General features: G+C 37.4%; 2 protein-coding genes across 2 annotated transcripts in view; both read left to right on the top strand.

Annotated features, from left to right (window-relative positions):
* The window catches only part of LOC308407851 (basement membrane-specific heparan sulfate proteoglycan core protein-like), a gene marked incomplete at both ends in the record, with an annotated part of 160,923 nt that extends 148,023 nt beyond the window's left edge, over window positions 1–12,900 (top strand). The window contains 4 exons of the mRNA XM_080899766.1: window positions 10,462–10,749; window positions 10,849–11,124; window positions 11,271–11,579; window positions 12,593–12,900. Of these exons, the coding sequence (XP_080755892.1) occupies window positions 10,462–10,749; window positions 10,849–11,124; window positions 11,271–11,579; window positions 12,593–12,900 (1,181 nt within the window). The remainder of the gene's footprint in view (window positions 1–10,461; window positions 10,750–10,848; window positions 11,125–11,270; window positions 11,580–12,592) is intronic.
* A 1,831-nt stretch (window positions 12,901–14,731) lies between these two features.
* LOC308393160 (uncharacterized protein) lies at window positions 14,732–18,319 on the top strand. Its single transcript, XM_080876691.1, has 9 exons — window positions 14,732–14,852; window positions 15,012–15,027; window positions 15,107–15,198; window positions 15,594–15,644; window positions 15,763–15,825; window positions 15,947–16,006; window positions 17,378–17,440; window positions 17,521–17,583; window positions 17,684–18,319. The coding sequence occupies exons 1-9, from the start codon at window positions 14,777–14,779 to the stop codon at window positions 17,689–17,691; spliced, it is 492 nt and encodes a 163-aa protein (XP_080732817.1). The 5' UTR covers window positions 14,732–14,776; the 3' UTR covers window positions 17,692–18,319.
* The last annotated feature ends 649 nt before the right edge of the window (window positions 18,320–18,968 follow it).

Here is an 18,968-nt window from a genome sequence, read left to right as displayed (position 1 = left end):
GGCCACCATGGTCATCACCCATCTAGAGGAGTTTGCCCCCTCACATATACTAATGTGCCACAAACAGGACTTTAATATCACCAACCATTCCCATGTTATTACGGTGTATCAATATAAATGGCCCACCCTGTAAATTCAGATTTAATTATCCCAGTTTATTCAGCTCAGTTGCTTTTCATCACTGCAGCTCAGCGTCATGATGCAGATCTTTTGTTTTAGCATTTTTATTTTTTCCAATTCCTCAAAGTTTCCATTTGACTACAATTTGGTCTCATTTTAGGAGAGACTGCTCTGCTACGTTAGCCTTTCTCTAACTGTTGGTATGTTTACTCATAGCAGCAGTTTTTTGATTTGATCATCTTGTAATTCCCAAATTAAATATCATGAATTTATGGCAAAGAAAGAATTCAATTTTTTTCTGAATGAAGATTATTTGGATATATTGGAGGTTTAACAGCATTGTTTGCAAACAACAGCTAACTTACAGCTCATAGGTTACATGTTCATAAATGTATAAATATGTAAATGCAAATATGTAGAAATAAGTAAACAGTCAAATATGAAGATCAGTAAATTACCTGGTTTAATTTATTTAATTGATTTGATTGATTGATTTGATTTGATTTTATTGATTAGCATTCAAATATCTCAATGAATACAGAACAAAGATCTACCACAAAGCAAGAAAGCATGAGACAAGGCTAATCAAAAGGTATTGGCTGAAGCATTTGCTTATTACGCCAACCCTTATTTAATAAAAACAAAACATTTTATTGTTGATTTTCAAGTCAAATTATCAGTCTGCTAATGATATCTGTTTATTTGAACAGCTCCTCCTAAGCCCACTGTGACCCTGCAGCCATCCAAGACTCAGTTAAACAGCGGTGTGATATACAGCGGTGAGACAGTCACTGTCAGATGTGAGATTCATGGAGGTGAAGGAGCTCAGTGGACGTATGAATGGAGAAGAGGCCAGTTAAAAACACCTGCAACATCCAGTGAATACAGAATCACAGTTACTGAGTCTGACAGTGGATTGTACAGCTGCCGGGGTAGACGAGGTTCTTTCTGGACAGTGTGGAGTGACGTCATTACATTGACTGTCTTATGTAAGTTGAACATATTTCTCTCATTTTAATTTCAAAAACAAAACAAAATAATTTCGTCAGTACTGTGGGTTTCTGGGGTATTTGTTAACACAGTGGAGTGACATCATCACACTGACTGTGTCATGTAAGTTGGGCATATTTCACCTTTTTTAAAAAAAATTCTATTGCACAATGTTTAATGCAAAAACAACAAAATATCATGTCTGTCAATAAAACTGCAGGATTTGTACCTATTTTAATATCAAAAGTAGCGTAAAACAATTTTTAAAGTTTTACATAAAATCCACAGCAACAGTGAAACTGTTATGATACGGCTGTGTGGCAGGGAGGATGTAGGACACAAACGCAAAACAATCATCAGAGCAATGAACTTAAAATGCTGCTTTATTGCAGTGGTATAATTTTCACGAAAAGAAAAAAACTTGCAAAAACAAAATGAAACTAAAAACTGGGAACTAATAACAAAAACACTTCGAAACCTGTAAACGAGTGACACTGATCTCAGGGAGCACGGAAACACGCAGCATGGTGAGGGGACGACGTGACACTGACAGAGAGAAACACGGGTCTGAAATACACTGAGCGAAATGAGGGAATGAGACACATGAGGGGAGAACAGTCGAGACCAGCGTGAAGCAAAGCTAGAAACAGTGACAAAGGACAACCAGGAAAAGATCCAGGGAAACCGAGTTAACAATAAAAACTCTGAAAACCATAAATTTCACACTCCAGCCTCAACTCTCGCTGCCCGGTACCAAATGACTCACGGTCCCGGTGAGGGCACGAAAGGTGAACCGTGTTATATCGAGGGAGGGACCACTGTAATACAAAATCAAAACACTGGTTCACAGACCCAGGACTGTGACAGAAGCATGTGGAGTTGAAAAACATATTCAGTACATTTCATAAAAAATGAAACACAAATGTAATGATCCCAGTTTATTCAGCTCAGTTGTTGCACATGTGGATTTTTCACCAGTTTTCAGCAAAGTGGAAGCAGGCAGCAGGAAGCAGGCAGTGGTTTAACCCACTTTTGTTTAACTCAGTTTTCTCCTGTTTTGTGGACAGCCAGGAAGGTCAGGCATTGCATCTTCCTTTTCTTGATCAGGGAAGCTTTACCCTGTGTTTTGTTTCTAGGAAGGGGGAGAGTTTTTGTTTGTTATTTTGGCCTCGGAGACCCTGATGCTTTTAGCTTCCTGGCTCAGCTGTGTTTATTGCGAGTCTTTTCCTTTTTTTTTTCAGCTTTGTAAAAATAAACCTCGTCAATTCAGCAGCAGCTGTGTGGTTACACACTTTTCCCGTGTTGTTTTGCGTTTCTGTTTTGAGGGGCGTAACAGTCGTTAAATTCTTTCTACATGGTGTTCTTAATGTGAGTGAATAATCCAGCTGTTAGCACAGCGAGTTTACAACATAGGACACATATTAAACAGGTCAATACTGATAGATAGATACTTTATTGATCCACAAAGCAAATTGTTGTGTTAGAGCAGCATGATAAAAAGTGAAAATAGGGCCTTACTCTATGAGACAGCGCAGGAATTTTTATATTTACAACAGTGAAAAAGAAAAGTAAAAATTAAATTTGTTGAAAATAGGGCTGCCACGATTAGTCGACTATCAAAAACGTCAACGACTAATTTAATAGTCAACGCATCGTTTGAAGCTTTGTAAGATCACAAAAGACGCAGGAATGAGTAGCAGGATTTAAGAGTGTAATAATGGACTGAAACAGAAGATGGCAGCACTGCATGTCCAAGGATGCCAGCTGCCGTTAAACACCAAAGAAGAAGAAACTGTGTCCCAGAATTCATAGCGCGGCCCATCGCGGCCCTGCTTAGTTTCCAACAATGGCAGCAGCTGGTTAGTTTTAATATTATTCTTATTATTCTTTCTGGGTCACAAAATAAACGTTTAACATATTTTCAGGCGAGAATGTAGCTGTGTAAACCTCAAATATCTGCTCAGTTTATCAGGACACCACATATTTTCAAAAGCGCTCCGACGTTTTCGGAGGCATCTGTTACCCACTAGCTCGATAGCTAGCCGGGGGCAGGGCTCACTAGAGCCGTGAGAACACCGGACTCCTGGCAGATCATTTTCAAACCCACCGCCGTCTTTCACTACTCAGGTTAAACATGATATATAAGTCACTTAGATAACTTCAAAATGTTGTTTGGCTTTTTTCAGTGTTTTATTTGTTCCTGAGTAAATCTGTTTGGCTGAGAGGAAAGTTATAGTTTTTACACAGCTGAATAAACATCAAGCAGACAGCTGATTATCAGAAGTGTGAGAATCTACTCCGGTGTCCTGTTATATTTTAGATAGCAAGGAGTTTATTAAACTCCACCGAAACAATCTGCAAATTTCATTAAAATTTAATAAACTATCATCTTGTCTTTATTTTTAGTTAGCACAGACCTTAAACACTTAAAGCTGTAAGCTAATGATAGTTATATAAGAGCAGATGCTGCTGGTGCAATAAGCTGTACGTTTTATGTTCAATGGATGATGATCTGATTAGTCGACTAATCGCAAAAGTAATCGCTGACTAGTCGACTATCAAAATAATCGTTTGTGGCAGCCCTAGTTGAAAACAGTTAAAGTAAAATGGATATTGTGTATAATATGTTAGGGATTTTATACCTGACAGGAAAGTAAGGTCTCAGGTTATTCAGAAGAATAACAGCCCACCGACAACTCTGGATTATATGCTCATAAATGTATAAATATGCAAATGTAAAGATGTAGAAATAAGTAAATAGTGCGATGTTTGAGTATAAAACTTCTTTTTTACAATGTACAATCTGAGAGACTGAAGTTGTTTACATGATATTGTGTGTTGATGTGTTGATGTTCAGTCGCACAGTTTAGTTTTGTGCACACCTGGTTGTTTTCAGTCACTCTGCTGGTAGATTCTAAATATCAGCAAATTACCAGGTTTAATCTGATTTTTTTTTTTATTACCTTTTTATTGTTGATTTTCAGTCAAATTGTCACTGGGATGAAAAAATTTTGATTACCACTAACAAGAGCAATAAAACCAGGAAAGCATTAATGATCATTTTATATTTCTATAAGTCTGATGATGGGATATTTTCTCTTTGATCAGCTCCTCCTAAGCCCACTGTGACCCTGCAGCCATCCTGGACTCAGACATACAGCGGTGATACAGTCACTGTCAGATGTGAGATTCATGGAGGGGAAAGAGTTCAGTGGAAGTATGAATGGAGAGGAGGCCAGAAAAACATACGTGAAACATCAAGTGTATATACAATCAACAGTGTTAATGAGTCTGATGGTGGAGGATACAGCTGTCGGGCCACAAGAAGCTCTTCCTGGACAGAGTGGAGTGACAGCACCTCATTGAGAGTAACAGGTGAGTTGGACATATTTCACATATTTTAATTTGTACTGAACAATGTTTCATCAACTCAACCAAACGTTTTGTCTTTCAACAGCACTGTAGGTTTATTTTGTGTTTAGGATCAAAAGTAGTTTCAAATATCTTTTCGTATCATTATAAAGATATTTAATAATCACTCAGTGAAACATCTGGAAAATATTTTGTTAGTTTGATGAAAGATTTCAGTCCAAATGTAATAATCCCAGTCGCTCCCATCTTGACCTCATGGCTGCACATGTGGAGTTTATCACTGCAGATCAGTTACTTCCTTTGTTTTTAGCATTTTTACATTAATTCCTCGACGTTTCAGGTTTGACTACAATATAACCTCATTTTATTAGAGACTGTTCTGCTACATTACAGGTTCCACTTAGATTCTTTCCTGTAATTACTGTTAATGGCATTCAGTTATTTTAATTAATGAAAAATAAAGGTGTTCATGAGTGTCATAATATCTTTAATGATACGACAGCTAGAAGAACCTCCAGTGTAGAACAGATGCATTAGTGGATCAGTGGTTTAAGGTTCAGTTCATGAAAAATCAGTCAGAGCCACAATAACCTGTTTGTTATACAATAACTACAAGTGTGACACTCTCCAATGTCCCAAATCAGCAACTGCACCAGTTTCACATGATGACCTCATCACAACTTTTAGAAAACATTTCTCACATAATTTCTTCCAGTCTTCTTAATCTGCTGTCAACTCATGAAAAATAATCTGTAATTTTTTGGAATCTAAACAAAAACTAAAGTAAAGACTTTACCTTTTACATTTTACTGAAAATATTGTGTTACAGTTTGAAACTTTTATGTTGTGACTTTTTGTTATGTTTAACTTGTTTCTCTGTGAACCAGCTGTTTTGCAGTCACTCTACTCTTATGTTATAAACAGCAGAGTTTTTATGTTTCTCTTCTAACTGGATCATTCTTATGTGAACAGTTCCCATTACGCCCACTGTGACCCTGCAGCCATCCTGGACTCAGATATACAGCGGTGAGACAGTCACTGTCAGATGTGAGATTCAGAGACGTGAAGGAGCTCAGTGGACGTATGAATGGAGACAAGGCCAGAAAAACATACCTGAAACATCCAGTGAATACACAATCACAGTTACTGAATTTGACAGTGGAGGATACAGCTGCCGGGGCAGAAGGGACTATTTGTTAACATATTGGAGTAAAGTTACTGGACTGACTGTATCATGTAAGTTGAAGATGTTCCGTACAGATAATTCATTTTGTTAAAATAAGTGAAAACTCGCTTTCTTGCAGATTTGTAGCTGATTCTTTTGTGCTGCTCACTAAAATATTTTGGTTTCAGTTTGACAACAAAAAACATGAAAAGCAACTTTTTACTCACAGTGAAGACAAAAAACATATCAGAGTATCGTCTCTGCTGTGCAGCTCTACAGAACAGGAAAACAGTGTTTGTCCCAGTTCGGTGATTTTTGTGTGACAGGTTTACGTGCTTACACAGGGACCTCCAGAGCCTTTTCAACAGTGCTGCGGACCTCGGGGGGAAAGCAGTGCTGTGGAAATGACAGTCTTCACTAGTGGGGAGAGTTACAAAGCTTTCTTCGTTACATGTTTTTATTAAACAATTAAAGATAAAACACCACAAACTCTAGTAGAGGACATGAAGTCAAAGATAGAAACTACAAGGAGCAGGTGCATTTAGTACAGGTAGAGCTCAGTGGCCAGCACAACAAATTCTGGATCCTTTGCTTTTAGTTAGCATTTAGCATTAGTAGCGCATGCTGCGTCCGCTGTGAAAGGGCCTTTATGCTGCGCTCTGTGACTCACAGCAATAGTCCCGGGTCAGCACTGACTTTGTGTTAAACTAATCCTAAAGTAATAATGGTATTTCTAACCACTGACATACCACAACTTTATTATTTCAACAGCATCCGAAAGTTTCTGGACCTAGCTTGTATGGGATATTTATATAGAGATCCTCCAGCTTTAAACTTTATTAGTGGTGTGCGGATCGATATTGAAATATCAATTCTTCCGATACCTGTAATTTATGTTCTAAAATCGATTCTCATATTAAAATATCGATATTTTAAATATGATATTGATATGATATATGATATATATTTCTATATGATTTGGATCGTCTAAATTGGAAGGAATTACTTCCTCTTATGCCTTTCATAGTCATATGTAATAATAGCGCACAACTTCAAGTTTTTTTAAATTTCTATATGATTATTCTGCAATATTAAGCAATAAGTACAAGTAGTCTGATGTCCTGTAATCACTATGAAGCTATATCTTAATAGTATTATTACAATTACATAATACAATTAAATACTGTATTATGAAATACAATGAAACATTAAGTTTTTGTACAAAGTATCAGTATCGGATCAGTATCATCGATACCACCCGTAACTTTACTTGGTATCGGATCGGAAAGGAAATCAGTGGTATCGCACATCACTAAACTGTATTACCCTTCCAGGACCTGAAGCTCAGTAAAGCACGACAAGCAGCCAAATCTGTTTTCTGATTGGATTGTTACATTTGTGATTGATATGACATTAACCAATCAGCTGAAACGAAGAAAAATCAGGTCAAAATTACTGTGTGTAGTATAAAATCACAAATAGTTTTTGCTTTGTTTCAGTAAGCAGACCTTAACAAAAAAAATTGTAACTCGTGTAAATATTTTTATACAAACACAAATCTTTTTTACACACACACACACACACACACACACACACACACACACACACACACACACACACACACACACACACACACATTCTCATCTGTAGATGCACAAACATACAATTTTCACATATTTTGGTTTACAAGGTTACAAAACAAACCTCAGTTCACAAATACACATTTGATTTACAAGTACAAAATATTTATGACCACAATTTGAGCCCGTACATGTTGCCCATTGTTGAAATCAATCTTAGAGGTTTAAGGTTTGAGTTAAAGAGTCAGGACCAGGGTGAACTTTGAACTTGTAGGTGAGAAACAGAAGACGGAAATATACAACAATTTCCAGTTTACATTAAGTTATGCATCCGAAAACCAGAATAAAATATTTAAATAAAATTAAACAACAATATGTAAAAATATCTCTCTCTGTCTAGTTCAGGTTAGTTTGACTCTTATCTGTGTTAACTACTTGTTAACCTGTGTTAGCTCCTTCAGGGTTAACCAGCTTTCTTTCAGCTGCTCTTCAAACTTTGATCAATATAAGTCGGCTCAGTTCACTCACTAGACCTGCAGAGTGGCTGGTTAGTTATAATCAGTAACACAGTGAGTCACCAGTACAACACCAACACAATGAATGGAATTACAACACTGAACGCACAAAATTAGCTGTCCACAGATTTACAGAGAAAACTTTCACAGTCACAGTCTGGTGTGGAATCAGTTCTTGGATTAAATCCTCTGTGTGTCGCAGTAACAGAGTTTATGGTGGAGTCGTGTCACAGTTCAGAAGTGTGAGTCAGTTTCCTGATCTCTGGAATATGAGTTGATCCATCAGGAACAGAACCGTCAAGATTCAACAGTCTCAGATTTCAGTTCTGAGATCTGCTCTCGGCTAATTAACCTGATCTGTTTTGCAACACAAACACTGGAGTCTTATTCCAGCATTCCTAACAGCTCAGCTGGAAATCACATCCAAACTGCTCCCTGCAATGTCAGCAGTAGAGTTGACCAGAGGTGGGACCAAGTCATTGTTTTGCAAGTCTCAAGTAAGTCTCAAGTCTTTATCCTCAAGTCACAAGTCAAGTCTCAAGTAATGTCAGGCAAGTCAGAGTCGAGTCTCAAGTCACTGGTGTAAAAGTCCGAGTCAAGTCACAAGTCTGAAATTTTGAATTTCAAGTCCTTTTGAGTCTTTAAAAAAAAAAAAACGAAAAAAGCATGTTGCAGTTATATGCTAAATGTAAACATTAGACCATGTAATTTTTAAATCTGTGTTTTTCTCAACACATGACAAAATAGTGAACTTAGAAAATATACACAAATTGTGAAATTGCACCTCTTTAAAATGCAGCTCAATTAAACCTAGCTCCAAGAATAATTTTCACCGACAGTTCTGAGATAAGCTGCATGTTATTCTTGGATGCGGTTGTAGGACCGGCTTTAAAATCGCATGACAAAAATATCATACATATTAAAAAAAAACTGTATCACCAACGTAGCCTGGAAAACATTTGCTAGTTAGATGAAGTCAGCTATCTCATCGTAGCATATTTATATGCATATTTATAATTATACGGTTCTTGGAGTGAGCGCATACACTCATGAAGTTTAGTAACTTCAGGTCACTGCAACAAGCCCAGGTACAGTTTACCGACGGATGGGTACAGGACCTTGAAATGCACCGTGTAGAACGAAAGACCATCGTACCTATCATAAGTTTACCAGTCTCACAAATCGTCGTCATAAATACACATTCGTTAACCGTTTATTAATAGGACCTTTGAGCTCAACGGTAATTAATTAGCAGTGGAAATAATTTCTGGTAGCATCACAGAAATGTAGCAGTGACAATAATACTGTATGCTGTAATCGTACTGGGCAATTAGTGATACAAAACAACTGTTTTATCCTGTGAATAAAAGTATATGTTTTTGTCAATGTACCATAATAACAGAAGTGAAACGCAATATTGTGTCAGGACAATTCACTATTTATGCACAATAAACAAAGGAGCGACAATTTCTGTTCAGTGCCAGACTTGCTTGTAACCTATATCACCAATTATGTTAAGAAAATGACGCATTAACTACAACAGCAGACTGACCTTTGTGTAAATGCTTGGAGCAGACTAACCTGTGAGCTGGAGGGTTCTGGGACGTTATATTTGATCTTTGAATGGCTGCAATCCAGGCCACCCGTCGCGTCTTTGTTACTTCGGAAACATGGCTCGAACAATTTCTCTTCAACGACGTAATCCGATAACAACCGATCTCTTTACCCGTCGGCTTCCCGTGGCTGTCATGCGACCGGCTATTGCAGTTAATAACACAACAGCTTCTTGCCATTTTTGTGTTTCTTTTTATCGCTGTGTGACTGATTTCAATTGAAAGCCTGCGTGCGCTAGTACCTCTTGCCACGAGTTCCCAGAATCCTTTGTGGTTCTACCCCTGAATGACGTCACATTTTCAATCTCTATATAATATGCATGTTAAATTTTATATTTGGGGTGAAATATCAAGTCTTTTCAAGTAAACCGGTTCAAGTCCAATTCAAGTCCCAGGTCATTGGTGTAAAAGTCCAAGTCAAGTCACAAGTCTTAGAACATTTTTTCAAGTCAAGTCTAAAGTCATAAAATTAATGACTCGAGTCTGACTCGAGTCCAAGTCATGTGACTCGAGTCCACACCTCTGGAGTTGACTGTGCGTATTAGTGTGGTCTAAAGACATCTGTGCGACAGGAAATGTCAGCTTCCACAGCAAAAGAATATAAAACAACCTTACTAGGTCTCATCTTAGCTATCAGAGGCTTCAACATCAGATTGAGTGAAGAACACAAGGACATAACGTGCTAACTGACACCAAAGAAAACTAACTGTTACTCACCAAATCCCAATACACCAAAAACAAAAGTAAAGAACAACACCAATGAAATGATAACTGCTCACACTCATTTAGGAACAATTCTCACATGTTCAAAATACAATCAGATCATATTAACCTGGGTTACTTCCTCATTATTGATCAATAAACTCAGTCATGCTTCAAATTAATTATTTGAAATGTGCATGTATGTAATAAATGAAAATACACAAAAGTAAACAAAAAAATTCACTGTTTTGATCAAAAGAGTATTACAGAATATTTTGTGTGACACACTTTGTTTTATCTCAACTATGGTTTTGTGATATTTGATCATTTACATATTTCCATCTTTAAATTGTTCTGATTCAGTCATTTTTACTTTTATGTTCTTGTTCTAAACGGAACTGCAGCGAAACCAAAGGCTGAACTGAGAGCTGATAGGACAGCTGTTCCAGTAGGGGGCAGTGTGACCCTGACCTGCTCTGTGACCCCATCATCATCATCATCATCATCATCATCATCATCATCATCATCATCTGGATGGAAATACTACTGGTACAGAGATGGGAAATCTTATCAACCTGTGACAAATGGACAAATCAGTGTCTCAGAGGGAGGACGCTACAGCTGCAGAGGAGGAAGAGGAGAACCAGTTTACTACACAGAGGACAGTCAGCCAGTCAGGATTGACACAACTGGTGAGTGTAAATGTAACTTCCTACAAAACACTACATCTGATGGTAACTGAACCTTTTGTCTTTCATGTGTTTTTATTGTACTTTCTTGAACATTAACAGTGTCAAACAGGTCTGTTGTGACTCTGTATCCAAACTGGTCTGAGATATACAGAGGAGAGACGATCACTGTCAGATGTGAGATCCATGGAGGAGACACTGAGTGGGATTATGAGTGGAAAACAAACAGCAACAGAAAACCTCCAAATCTAAATGAATACAGGATTATTTCTGCTTCATCATTGATCAGTGGAAACTATCGCTGTAAGGGCCGAGTGAAAAGTTCACAGCATGAAACAACAGAGTGGAGTGATTCAGTCACACTGACAGTTTCTGACAGTAAGTCATGTTTGCTTTAAGCTGTTTGAACACTTTGTAAAATGTGTTTCTGTTCATAGACTGAGATTATTATTCTTTGTATAAACTGAGCTCACTGTTCAGAGACTGTACTACATGTTCACTGAGAGAAAATCTTTGTTGAACAGATAAACCCCGTCCTGTCCTCACTGTGTCTCCATCATGGCTGAGTCCTGGAGCCTCAGTAACTCTGAACTGTGAGGTTGAACATCCGTCTGCAGGATGGAGCTTCTACTGGTATAAAGCTGTTCCTGATCTGAAAACATTCAACTATAAATCCTCCAGTTATGAGCTGCTACCTGATGGCAGTGGGACTGCACAGGACTCCTACATCATTCATGGACAGACACACACAGCAGGATATGTGTGCAGAGCTGGAAGAGGAGACCCAGAGTATCACACTGATCACAGTCAACCAAAGTTTGTCTGGTCTGCAGGTCAGTTTGTTTCTCTCTGTCCTTTCAATGAGCTCATGTTAGCTCATCATTTTTATTCACCAGGATTTAGACCATTAAAATCTCATCTCCATGACAACCATTTATCTCCGTTTATATTAAAACTCCCCAAAAGAAGAACTGAACTGAATGTTTTCCTTTCTCTCTGTGATCAAACCAAACTGAATTTATTTTCCTTTTCTTATTTTTCAGTTTTATTTAATGTGATAACATGAAAAAAAGACCTCTATGAGGTTTTAAATGTTTTCTATTTGAATACTTTTACTTTTATACTTAAACTCATGTTTCTGTTTGCACTGATTATTTTTACTTAGTGCGCAGACAGGATTTACACAGTTAAGACTCTTTGTTTAGTGCTCAGGTAGGTGTTCAGATAAAAAAGTCAAATATAGTTAATAAAGAAACAAAGATGTCAGCAGGCAGGTTAACAGCTCTGACAAATACAAGAGAAACACTGACTACAGATGGACGCTAGAAGAAGACGTCACAAATAACAGCTGCTGTTATTGTTCATTTAAAATATACTTCAAAGGTTTTTAGTTTTGGTCCTGCTGCTGCAAAATATCTCACTGTAGAAGGAATCTGTGAAACAGACAATATCACAGAATTATGACAGAAACATTACAGCAAATGACTGAAGTGTGTTCAGAGTGATCTGTATCAGGTGGATGATGCTGAGAGTGATGACTCAAAGCTCATGATGTCACATGACGTGTACCAAGCTCTACATGAGCTGCCAGCAGATAAAGCATGTGGGTTAGATCATCTTAAACATGTCAGTATTCGGCTCCTTTGTTTTCCACTGATTTGACTGTCTGTGTGATTCAGGGCTTGTTGTCAGACTCAGTGTTGTCTCACCAAACAAACACTTTATCATATTGAACTATTAAATTTGATTTTCAAAACAAAAGCTTCAAACAAACAAATATTTCCACTGTGATATTTTGAATCCTAACATCTGTGAGCTTTGTCTCTTCACTGCATGTTGTTTCCAGATGTTCATTCAGCAGCGTCTCTCACAGTGAGTCCTGACAGAGTGCAACACTTCACCTCTGACTCTGTCTCACTGACCTGTGAGGGAAACTTCACTGAGTGGAGAGTGAGGAAGTTCTCTGATGGCCGACTCTCTGACTGTAGGAGAATGACTGGATCCACATGTAACATCCACACATCAAAGTCACATACTGGAGTGTACTGGTGTGAGTCTGGATCAGGAGAGTTCAGCAGTGCAGTCAACATCACTGTACAGAGTATGTTATTATACATTTACTTCTTGGATCTGAATGATTTAGACGTCACATGAACATTTGTCTCAGCTTTGCTCTATGTGAAGTAATTCTATGTGGCAACACAAACAAAAATGAGAATTTCAGACAATTTCAGGCAACAAAGCATCAAAATATTCTTGGTTGTTGGTCTAATTTCTCTTCATCCGTTCATAATCCAGTTTGTCATAATTTGCCAACAGTATTTTTTTTTCTCTGTCAGAATAAAACTCAACAAAGCTCAACATCTCTGTCGTCACATTAGATGAACCTTTAATGTCTCATTTCAGAGAAATTTGTGAAACACATCATGCAAAATAACACAAACATACAAACATTTACAATTTCACCTTCAACCATTCAATAATGTCACCGTCAATAATTTGACTCCTGCAGGGAACAACCCAACTATATTTCCAGTCCTCATAATCACTCAGAAAACCAGGTCTGCATGTAGATCATGAGACACGACTCACAGCTTTTTCTCTAAGGTTTGCACCAGCTGGTCTGACTGAAACAACATGTTTTTTTGTTTTCACAGATTATTATTATTATTATGATGATGTTCCTATCCTGGTGAGTCCTGTTCATCCTGTGACTGAGGGAGCTTCTGTTAATCTGAGCTGCAGGTTGAAAACACAAAAAATACTTTCCAATGTGTTTTTCTATCACAATGACAAACTTATTCAAAATGATCCCCGAGGGGAGCTGAAGATCTCTGCAGTGTCAAAGTCTGATGAAGGTTTCTACAAGTGTCAGTACTCAGGAAGAGAGTCAGCACAGAGCTGGATGTCAGTTAAAGGTGAGCAGGATCAAAACAGTGTGTCTTTCTGTAAATGAGTTTCATGACTGAGAAATAACATCATATTATCTCTTTTAATGTTTGAAGCCACCTGGATCTATTTAGTCAGAACTTTATAAAACTATTATGTAATATCTCTATATTGTCAGGTTTAATATTGTTGTGGTTCAGGACTCATGTGTGGGACTCAGGTGAAAACAGCAGAGGAAGTAATGAGTGAAAGTTTCTTTATTCACACAAAGGATAAATAATTTAACACAACAGATTGTGAGCTTTGACTCAGTCAACAAGAACAAAACATAAATGAACCTAAACTTAAGGAGTGAGTCCTACAAAAACATCTTAACTGAGGTGAGAGAGACAGGCCAGAGGAGCGGACATAACAGCGTGAGGGCGGCAGATCTGTGGGAGAGGAGAGAGCAGTTAGGGCAGGAAATCTGAGGGAATGTGACAAGACAGAGAGTGTTCATAAAGTGGCTGCAACAATGCCTTACTTGGAGTCCAGACTAGCTGGGGGTAAAGGATAAAGCAGAGGTCTGTGGAAACTGTTGAACGATGGGCAGGCAGGCAAGTGAGGAAGAGGCTCCGAGGGGGGCAGCAGTGGTGGTGAATAGGGGGGTAATGATCCAAGGCGGCAGGCGTCTGACTGGAGGTGAATGATGGCATGAAAACGAATCTTGAAGCAGGAAGAAACTGAAACAAGGGGAAAATAAAAATAGAAATCCTTTAACATAGAAACTGATTCTTATAAAGGTGCTGTTTATTGTCAACATATAGAAAATACTGTATAAAGATTTAAAATATCATGTTACGTTTGACCTCTGACCTCACTTTTACATTTCACATCTGCTCTTGTTGTCATGTTGAAAAAATCTGCCTTTGAACTTATTTTACTGAACTACAAACTTCTCACAGTACAAACAAAACAAAATAAATACACTGAAAATACAATATTGTTTCCTTAAAAGTAAATGCTGTCAACAGAGTGAGCTGCCTTAGCAGAGATTTGTGCTCTCAGAGTTCTTCTTTTACACTTTATTAATAATTAATTATTGTTTGTTGTTGCAGTAACTGTGTCTGGAGCTGACAGCTCTTCACCTCCTGTGTGGTTGATGGTTGGACTGGTTTGTGGAGTCTCGCTCATTATTATTCTCCTGCTCTTGTTGTATCGCTGCAGACAGTCCAAGTGTAAGAGCCTCTTCTTTTCATGCTGTGTTAGAGAGTTTATTTACTACATACACTTTAATTATTCACTCATATACATGTATTCTGATCTCATGACACAAAATATCAGTGGAACAATTTATACATGACAAACATGTGTAATAACATTTGTCTCTTTCACAGATTCCTGCTTCACCAGGTTGGTAAAATACTTTTTATTATTATTTTAAACAAACATCAGTTACTTTTGAGTTTATTGTGTTTATTTCCTGTTTCAGGTCGATCCAGTCTGAGAGTCACAGTCCGGGCTCCTCCACAAATCATGGAGTCAACCTGAATGAAACTCATGAGTACGACTCTCTTCAACATGGTCAGTATTTAAACCATTTAAATAATATTATCATTATTAATATTGACTTTTATATCTGTCTTCATTAACAGTAACAGTTTTTAGATTAACTTTGTGTTCAGCAGCTTTTAAGAGAATATTTGTCAAAATCCAGTTGGACAAACATCCAAACAGTAAACTGACACATTAAATGAGAAACAAAAATAATTTTAGAAACCTGATTGTGTCTTTAACTCGACTGAAAAAATCCATAATGTTATTGTTTCATATCAGAACAGCACAAACAGTAACAACATTATGGTTTTATTGTCTGAAAACATCTTACAGTCCTGGTTTTGACTTAAACAGAATTTTTTAAACTCTGCTTTAGGTTTTTATTAAAATGATTAATGTGACCCTGGTTCATCTTTTTTTAGGTACTAATAACCTCTATGAATCTGTTAGCCAAGTGGAAGACAACAGAAATGGTGCAGTATATGTGCTGAAAAGCACAGAGCAGTTACAGATGAAACTTGTTTTTGATTTAATGAAACTAATTCCATATGACATGTTTACAATCCTGTAACTAAAATATGAACATTTCAGGATTAGATGAACATCAAGATGTCACATACTCTCTTATTGAACTTAAAAACGTTGAAAAGAAGAGTAAGTACATAAAACATGTGCAATTAAATGTAAATGTAATGTAAAATAAAATAAATAAATATTTTAAAAAATCTAACAGTTAATTATTTTCTTGTGTCAAATAACCTGATCATCTTCACAGGGAAGCATCATGAACCAGAGCAGAGTGCTGTTTACTCTGAGGTGAAGACGGGAGCTGCAGGTACAGACACAACAGTCTCATTCAGTGTTTGTACTGAAATGTGTCATTTCATTATGTTGCAGCTAATTATAGGTCAACATGGAGTTTAGTTATTCACTTATCAAGCTTACCTACTACACACTACCACTATACATCAGCAGAGTTAATCTGCAGTCATTTAGGTTTTGGTGGGTTAGTCATTAAGTCAGGTGTATTTGTTTAACATGATATTGTGTTGTTGTGTTGTTGTCGTTGTTTAAAGCACTCAAACACAGACACACTGGAGAAGGTGAACAGATTTATTGATGTGATTCAGAAACACAGCAGGTCAGAATGTTTGCAAAGAACGAAGAAAACTCAAAACAAACTTCTTCCACAGTTTGCGTTCAGTCTCTTCATCAGATCACAGGTTAATCTCTAATCTAAGGCCTTTGATCAAAGTCTTTAATCTGGGAGGCAAAAAAAGTCCCCTTTCAGCTGGATTTACTGAATCACAGCATCCAGAGCTTCTGAACCAGACCAACGATCACAAAACCAAACACCATCAAATAAAACGCATAATCTGAGTGTGCTCGATCACTGGAGGCACAGCAGAGAACTGTTTAAGCTGGTTTTTTGATACAGGAAAGTATCAGATGTGCCGATAGCATGGAAAGTGTGTGTGAAATAGATGTAGGGCATATAAATATGAGTAAGGGATGAAAGAAGGGAGAGATGCAGACGGGCAGATGAGTATAAATGGAGCTGTTTGGGAAGGTTCGAGGTTCTTTTTGTAGTTTGCTAAAGATGAGTAACATCGTAAGCAAACACTGTGGAGTTCACAGTCAAAAGTTTCAGTTGAACAATCACTGTGGACTTATGAAGTGAAATTATCATTTTTTGTCTCACAAAAGAGTTGGAAGACTTTGTACTGTGTTACTGCTTCCTCATTTGGACTTTCATGCACAGGATGGAGAGGAGTGCAGCACTGATTACCCCTCTCCTCACCTCCACACTATATCTGAAATCAGCAATAGCACTGAGTAGATTAGTTACATTTGGATAAAATTCAGGTGAATGAATCAAGTGATTATTACTAGTTGATTAAGATTTTTGTTTTGCCCCTGCTAATTTGCTTAAATAAAATATCCTGTGTTCAAAAGTCTAAATTGTTAACTTTTTTTGTAACAGTAAAAGAAACCTTGTGACGTATCACATCTTGTCAATGGTTCTTACATGCTGCTCTTAGCACTTAAAATAGTCTGTTCTTTACTTGGCAGCTTAAGTAATAATCTAATGGCTGTGGCTGACAAATCAGACTTGATCTGCAGAGTTTAAATCCACATGTGTCCAACAGCTCTGTGTCATAAACCTGCTGATCAAATGTATCCTGAGCTCTGACTTCTCTCTTAGAGGACAGTCTGATGTATGCTGAGGTCAAACGCCCCAAAAAAGGAAAAGCCAAGAAGAAAGCAGGTAAACAAAGTCTGCCATCACCTCCAGTGAATGTTGTTCAACATGTTTATCTGGTCTTAAAATCTTCTTTCCACTCACAGGAAAATCAAGTCCTGCAGCTGATGCAGCAGTTTATTCTGAAGTCACGTTAGGAAGCTTTCCTGGTAATTATGCTTCTGTGCAGGATGAGTTATTCTTCAAGTTATTAAATGTCTAACATCCTGAAACTTGGACATTTCTGTTCTTTGTGTGTTTGTCTTGCAGGTCAGTGAGGAGAGCTGCAGCAGCAAAAAGGAGCATTTTATGACTCCACTGTTGCTCCTCTGCTGCCCAAATATCAGACGTGCTCACTTTTTAGTGTTTATGAAGATGATATTGAATAATAATATGATATAGACTTGGTACTATCTTTTAGCATAAAGCACACAGAGGTGTGTCCTGTTTCAGATCCATGCTCTTTATATGCAGCTGATATTTTTTTATTCATTTTTAAGCTTTGATATACAATTTTGAATGTATCCTGTTCCAATAGCAAGTGAGAAAAAAGTTTTAAGTCTGTGTTTTTTATTACCTGAAAGCAACAACTTAAAGTCAGCAGAGTCACATTAGTGCTGGTATGAACACCAACAAATACGTTTACTGTCTGAGTTTAAAGATCTGCATCATGCAAAAATGAATTATTTGTGAAAAAGCTGAGCTTGATTCATTTGATGTCAGATACTGTGAATTTTATTTTTTATTTAATTTTAATTTAATGTTGTTTGCTGTTCTCACTTTTTCTGGATTTAACATTTTACTTTTTTTTAAGGTTATATATTTTAAATGTAGAGCGCTGCGATCAGCTCTGTTGTTTTAAACATATATGAATAAACTTAACCTTGACTTCACTTTCTCTTATATTTTTATCAGAGTAAAGATTTAAGATTGTTTGTGCTTGATTAGATTTTCTGGTTTGGAAGTGGACCACAGAACTCTTCATGATTGGCTGCTTTAAAGTTTTTATTGAAGCTATATTGTGATGTTACCTTTTATTTTTTCAATAAGGTGCTCTCCATTTAGAAGTACTCGTACACATTATTACTATTTCTTATTATTGAAGAAAGAATAAAGGCCTGGTCATCAAAACAAGTTGGTTAGGTCCCAGCAGACATTTGTGTCCAGAGCTCTGTGAGTTGATGATGCAGCCTTGAGTTTTAAAGATGTTGAGGCATCACTGGCTGCCTTTACATTTGTGCTCGTCCCACATGTGGCTTTCTAGAAGAACAAAACACAGCTGGGTCCAAAAATATCATCAATACAAACTGTGAGGTGCAGCTCTGCTTTCTTTGTCTGTTTGTTTTTAAAATATTATTACTCCTCAATCCAGAAGCAGTGTACACCTGGACAAGTCACAGTTGTGTCATATGACTATCAGACAGAGACACACAAGCATTCAGGCTCACATTCACACCTACGACCACTTTAGAATTACCAGTTAATCTAACATGCAGGTCCCTGGGCTGTGGGAGGCAGCTGGAGTTCCCAGAGAGGGGCCACGCAGACCCGGGGA

Source organism: Rhamphochromis sp. 'chilingali', assembly GCF_963969265.1.
Source record: "Rhamphochromis sp. 'chilingali' genome assembly, chromosome: 1".
NCBI lineage: Eukaryota > Metazoa > Chordata > Actinopteri > Cichliformes > Cichlidae > Rhamphochromis > Rhamphochromis sp. 'chilingali'.
Note: the sequence above shows the minus strand (reverse complement) of the source record. Positions and strands in the feature narration are given on the sequence as shown.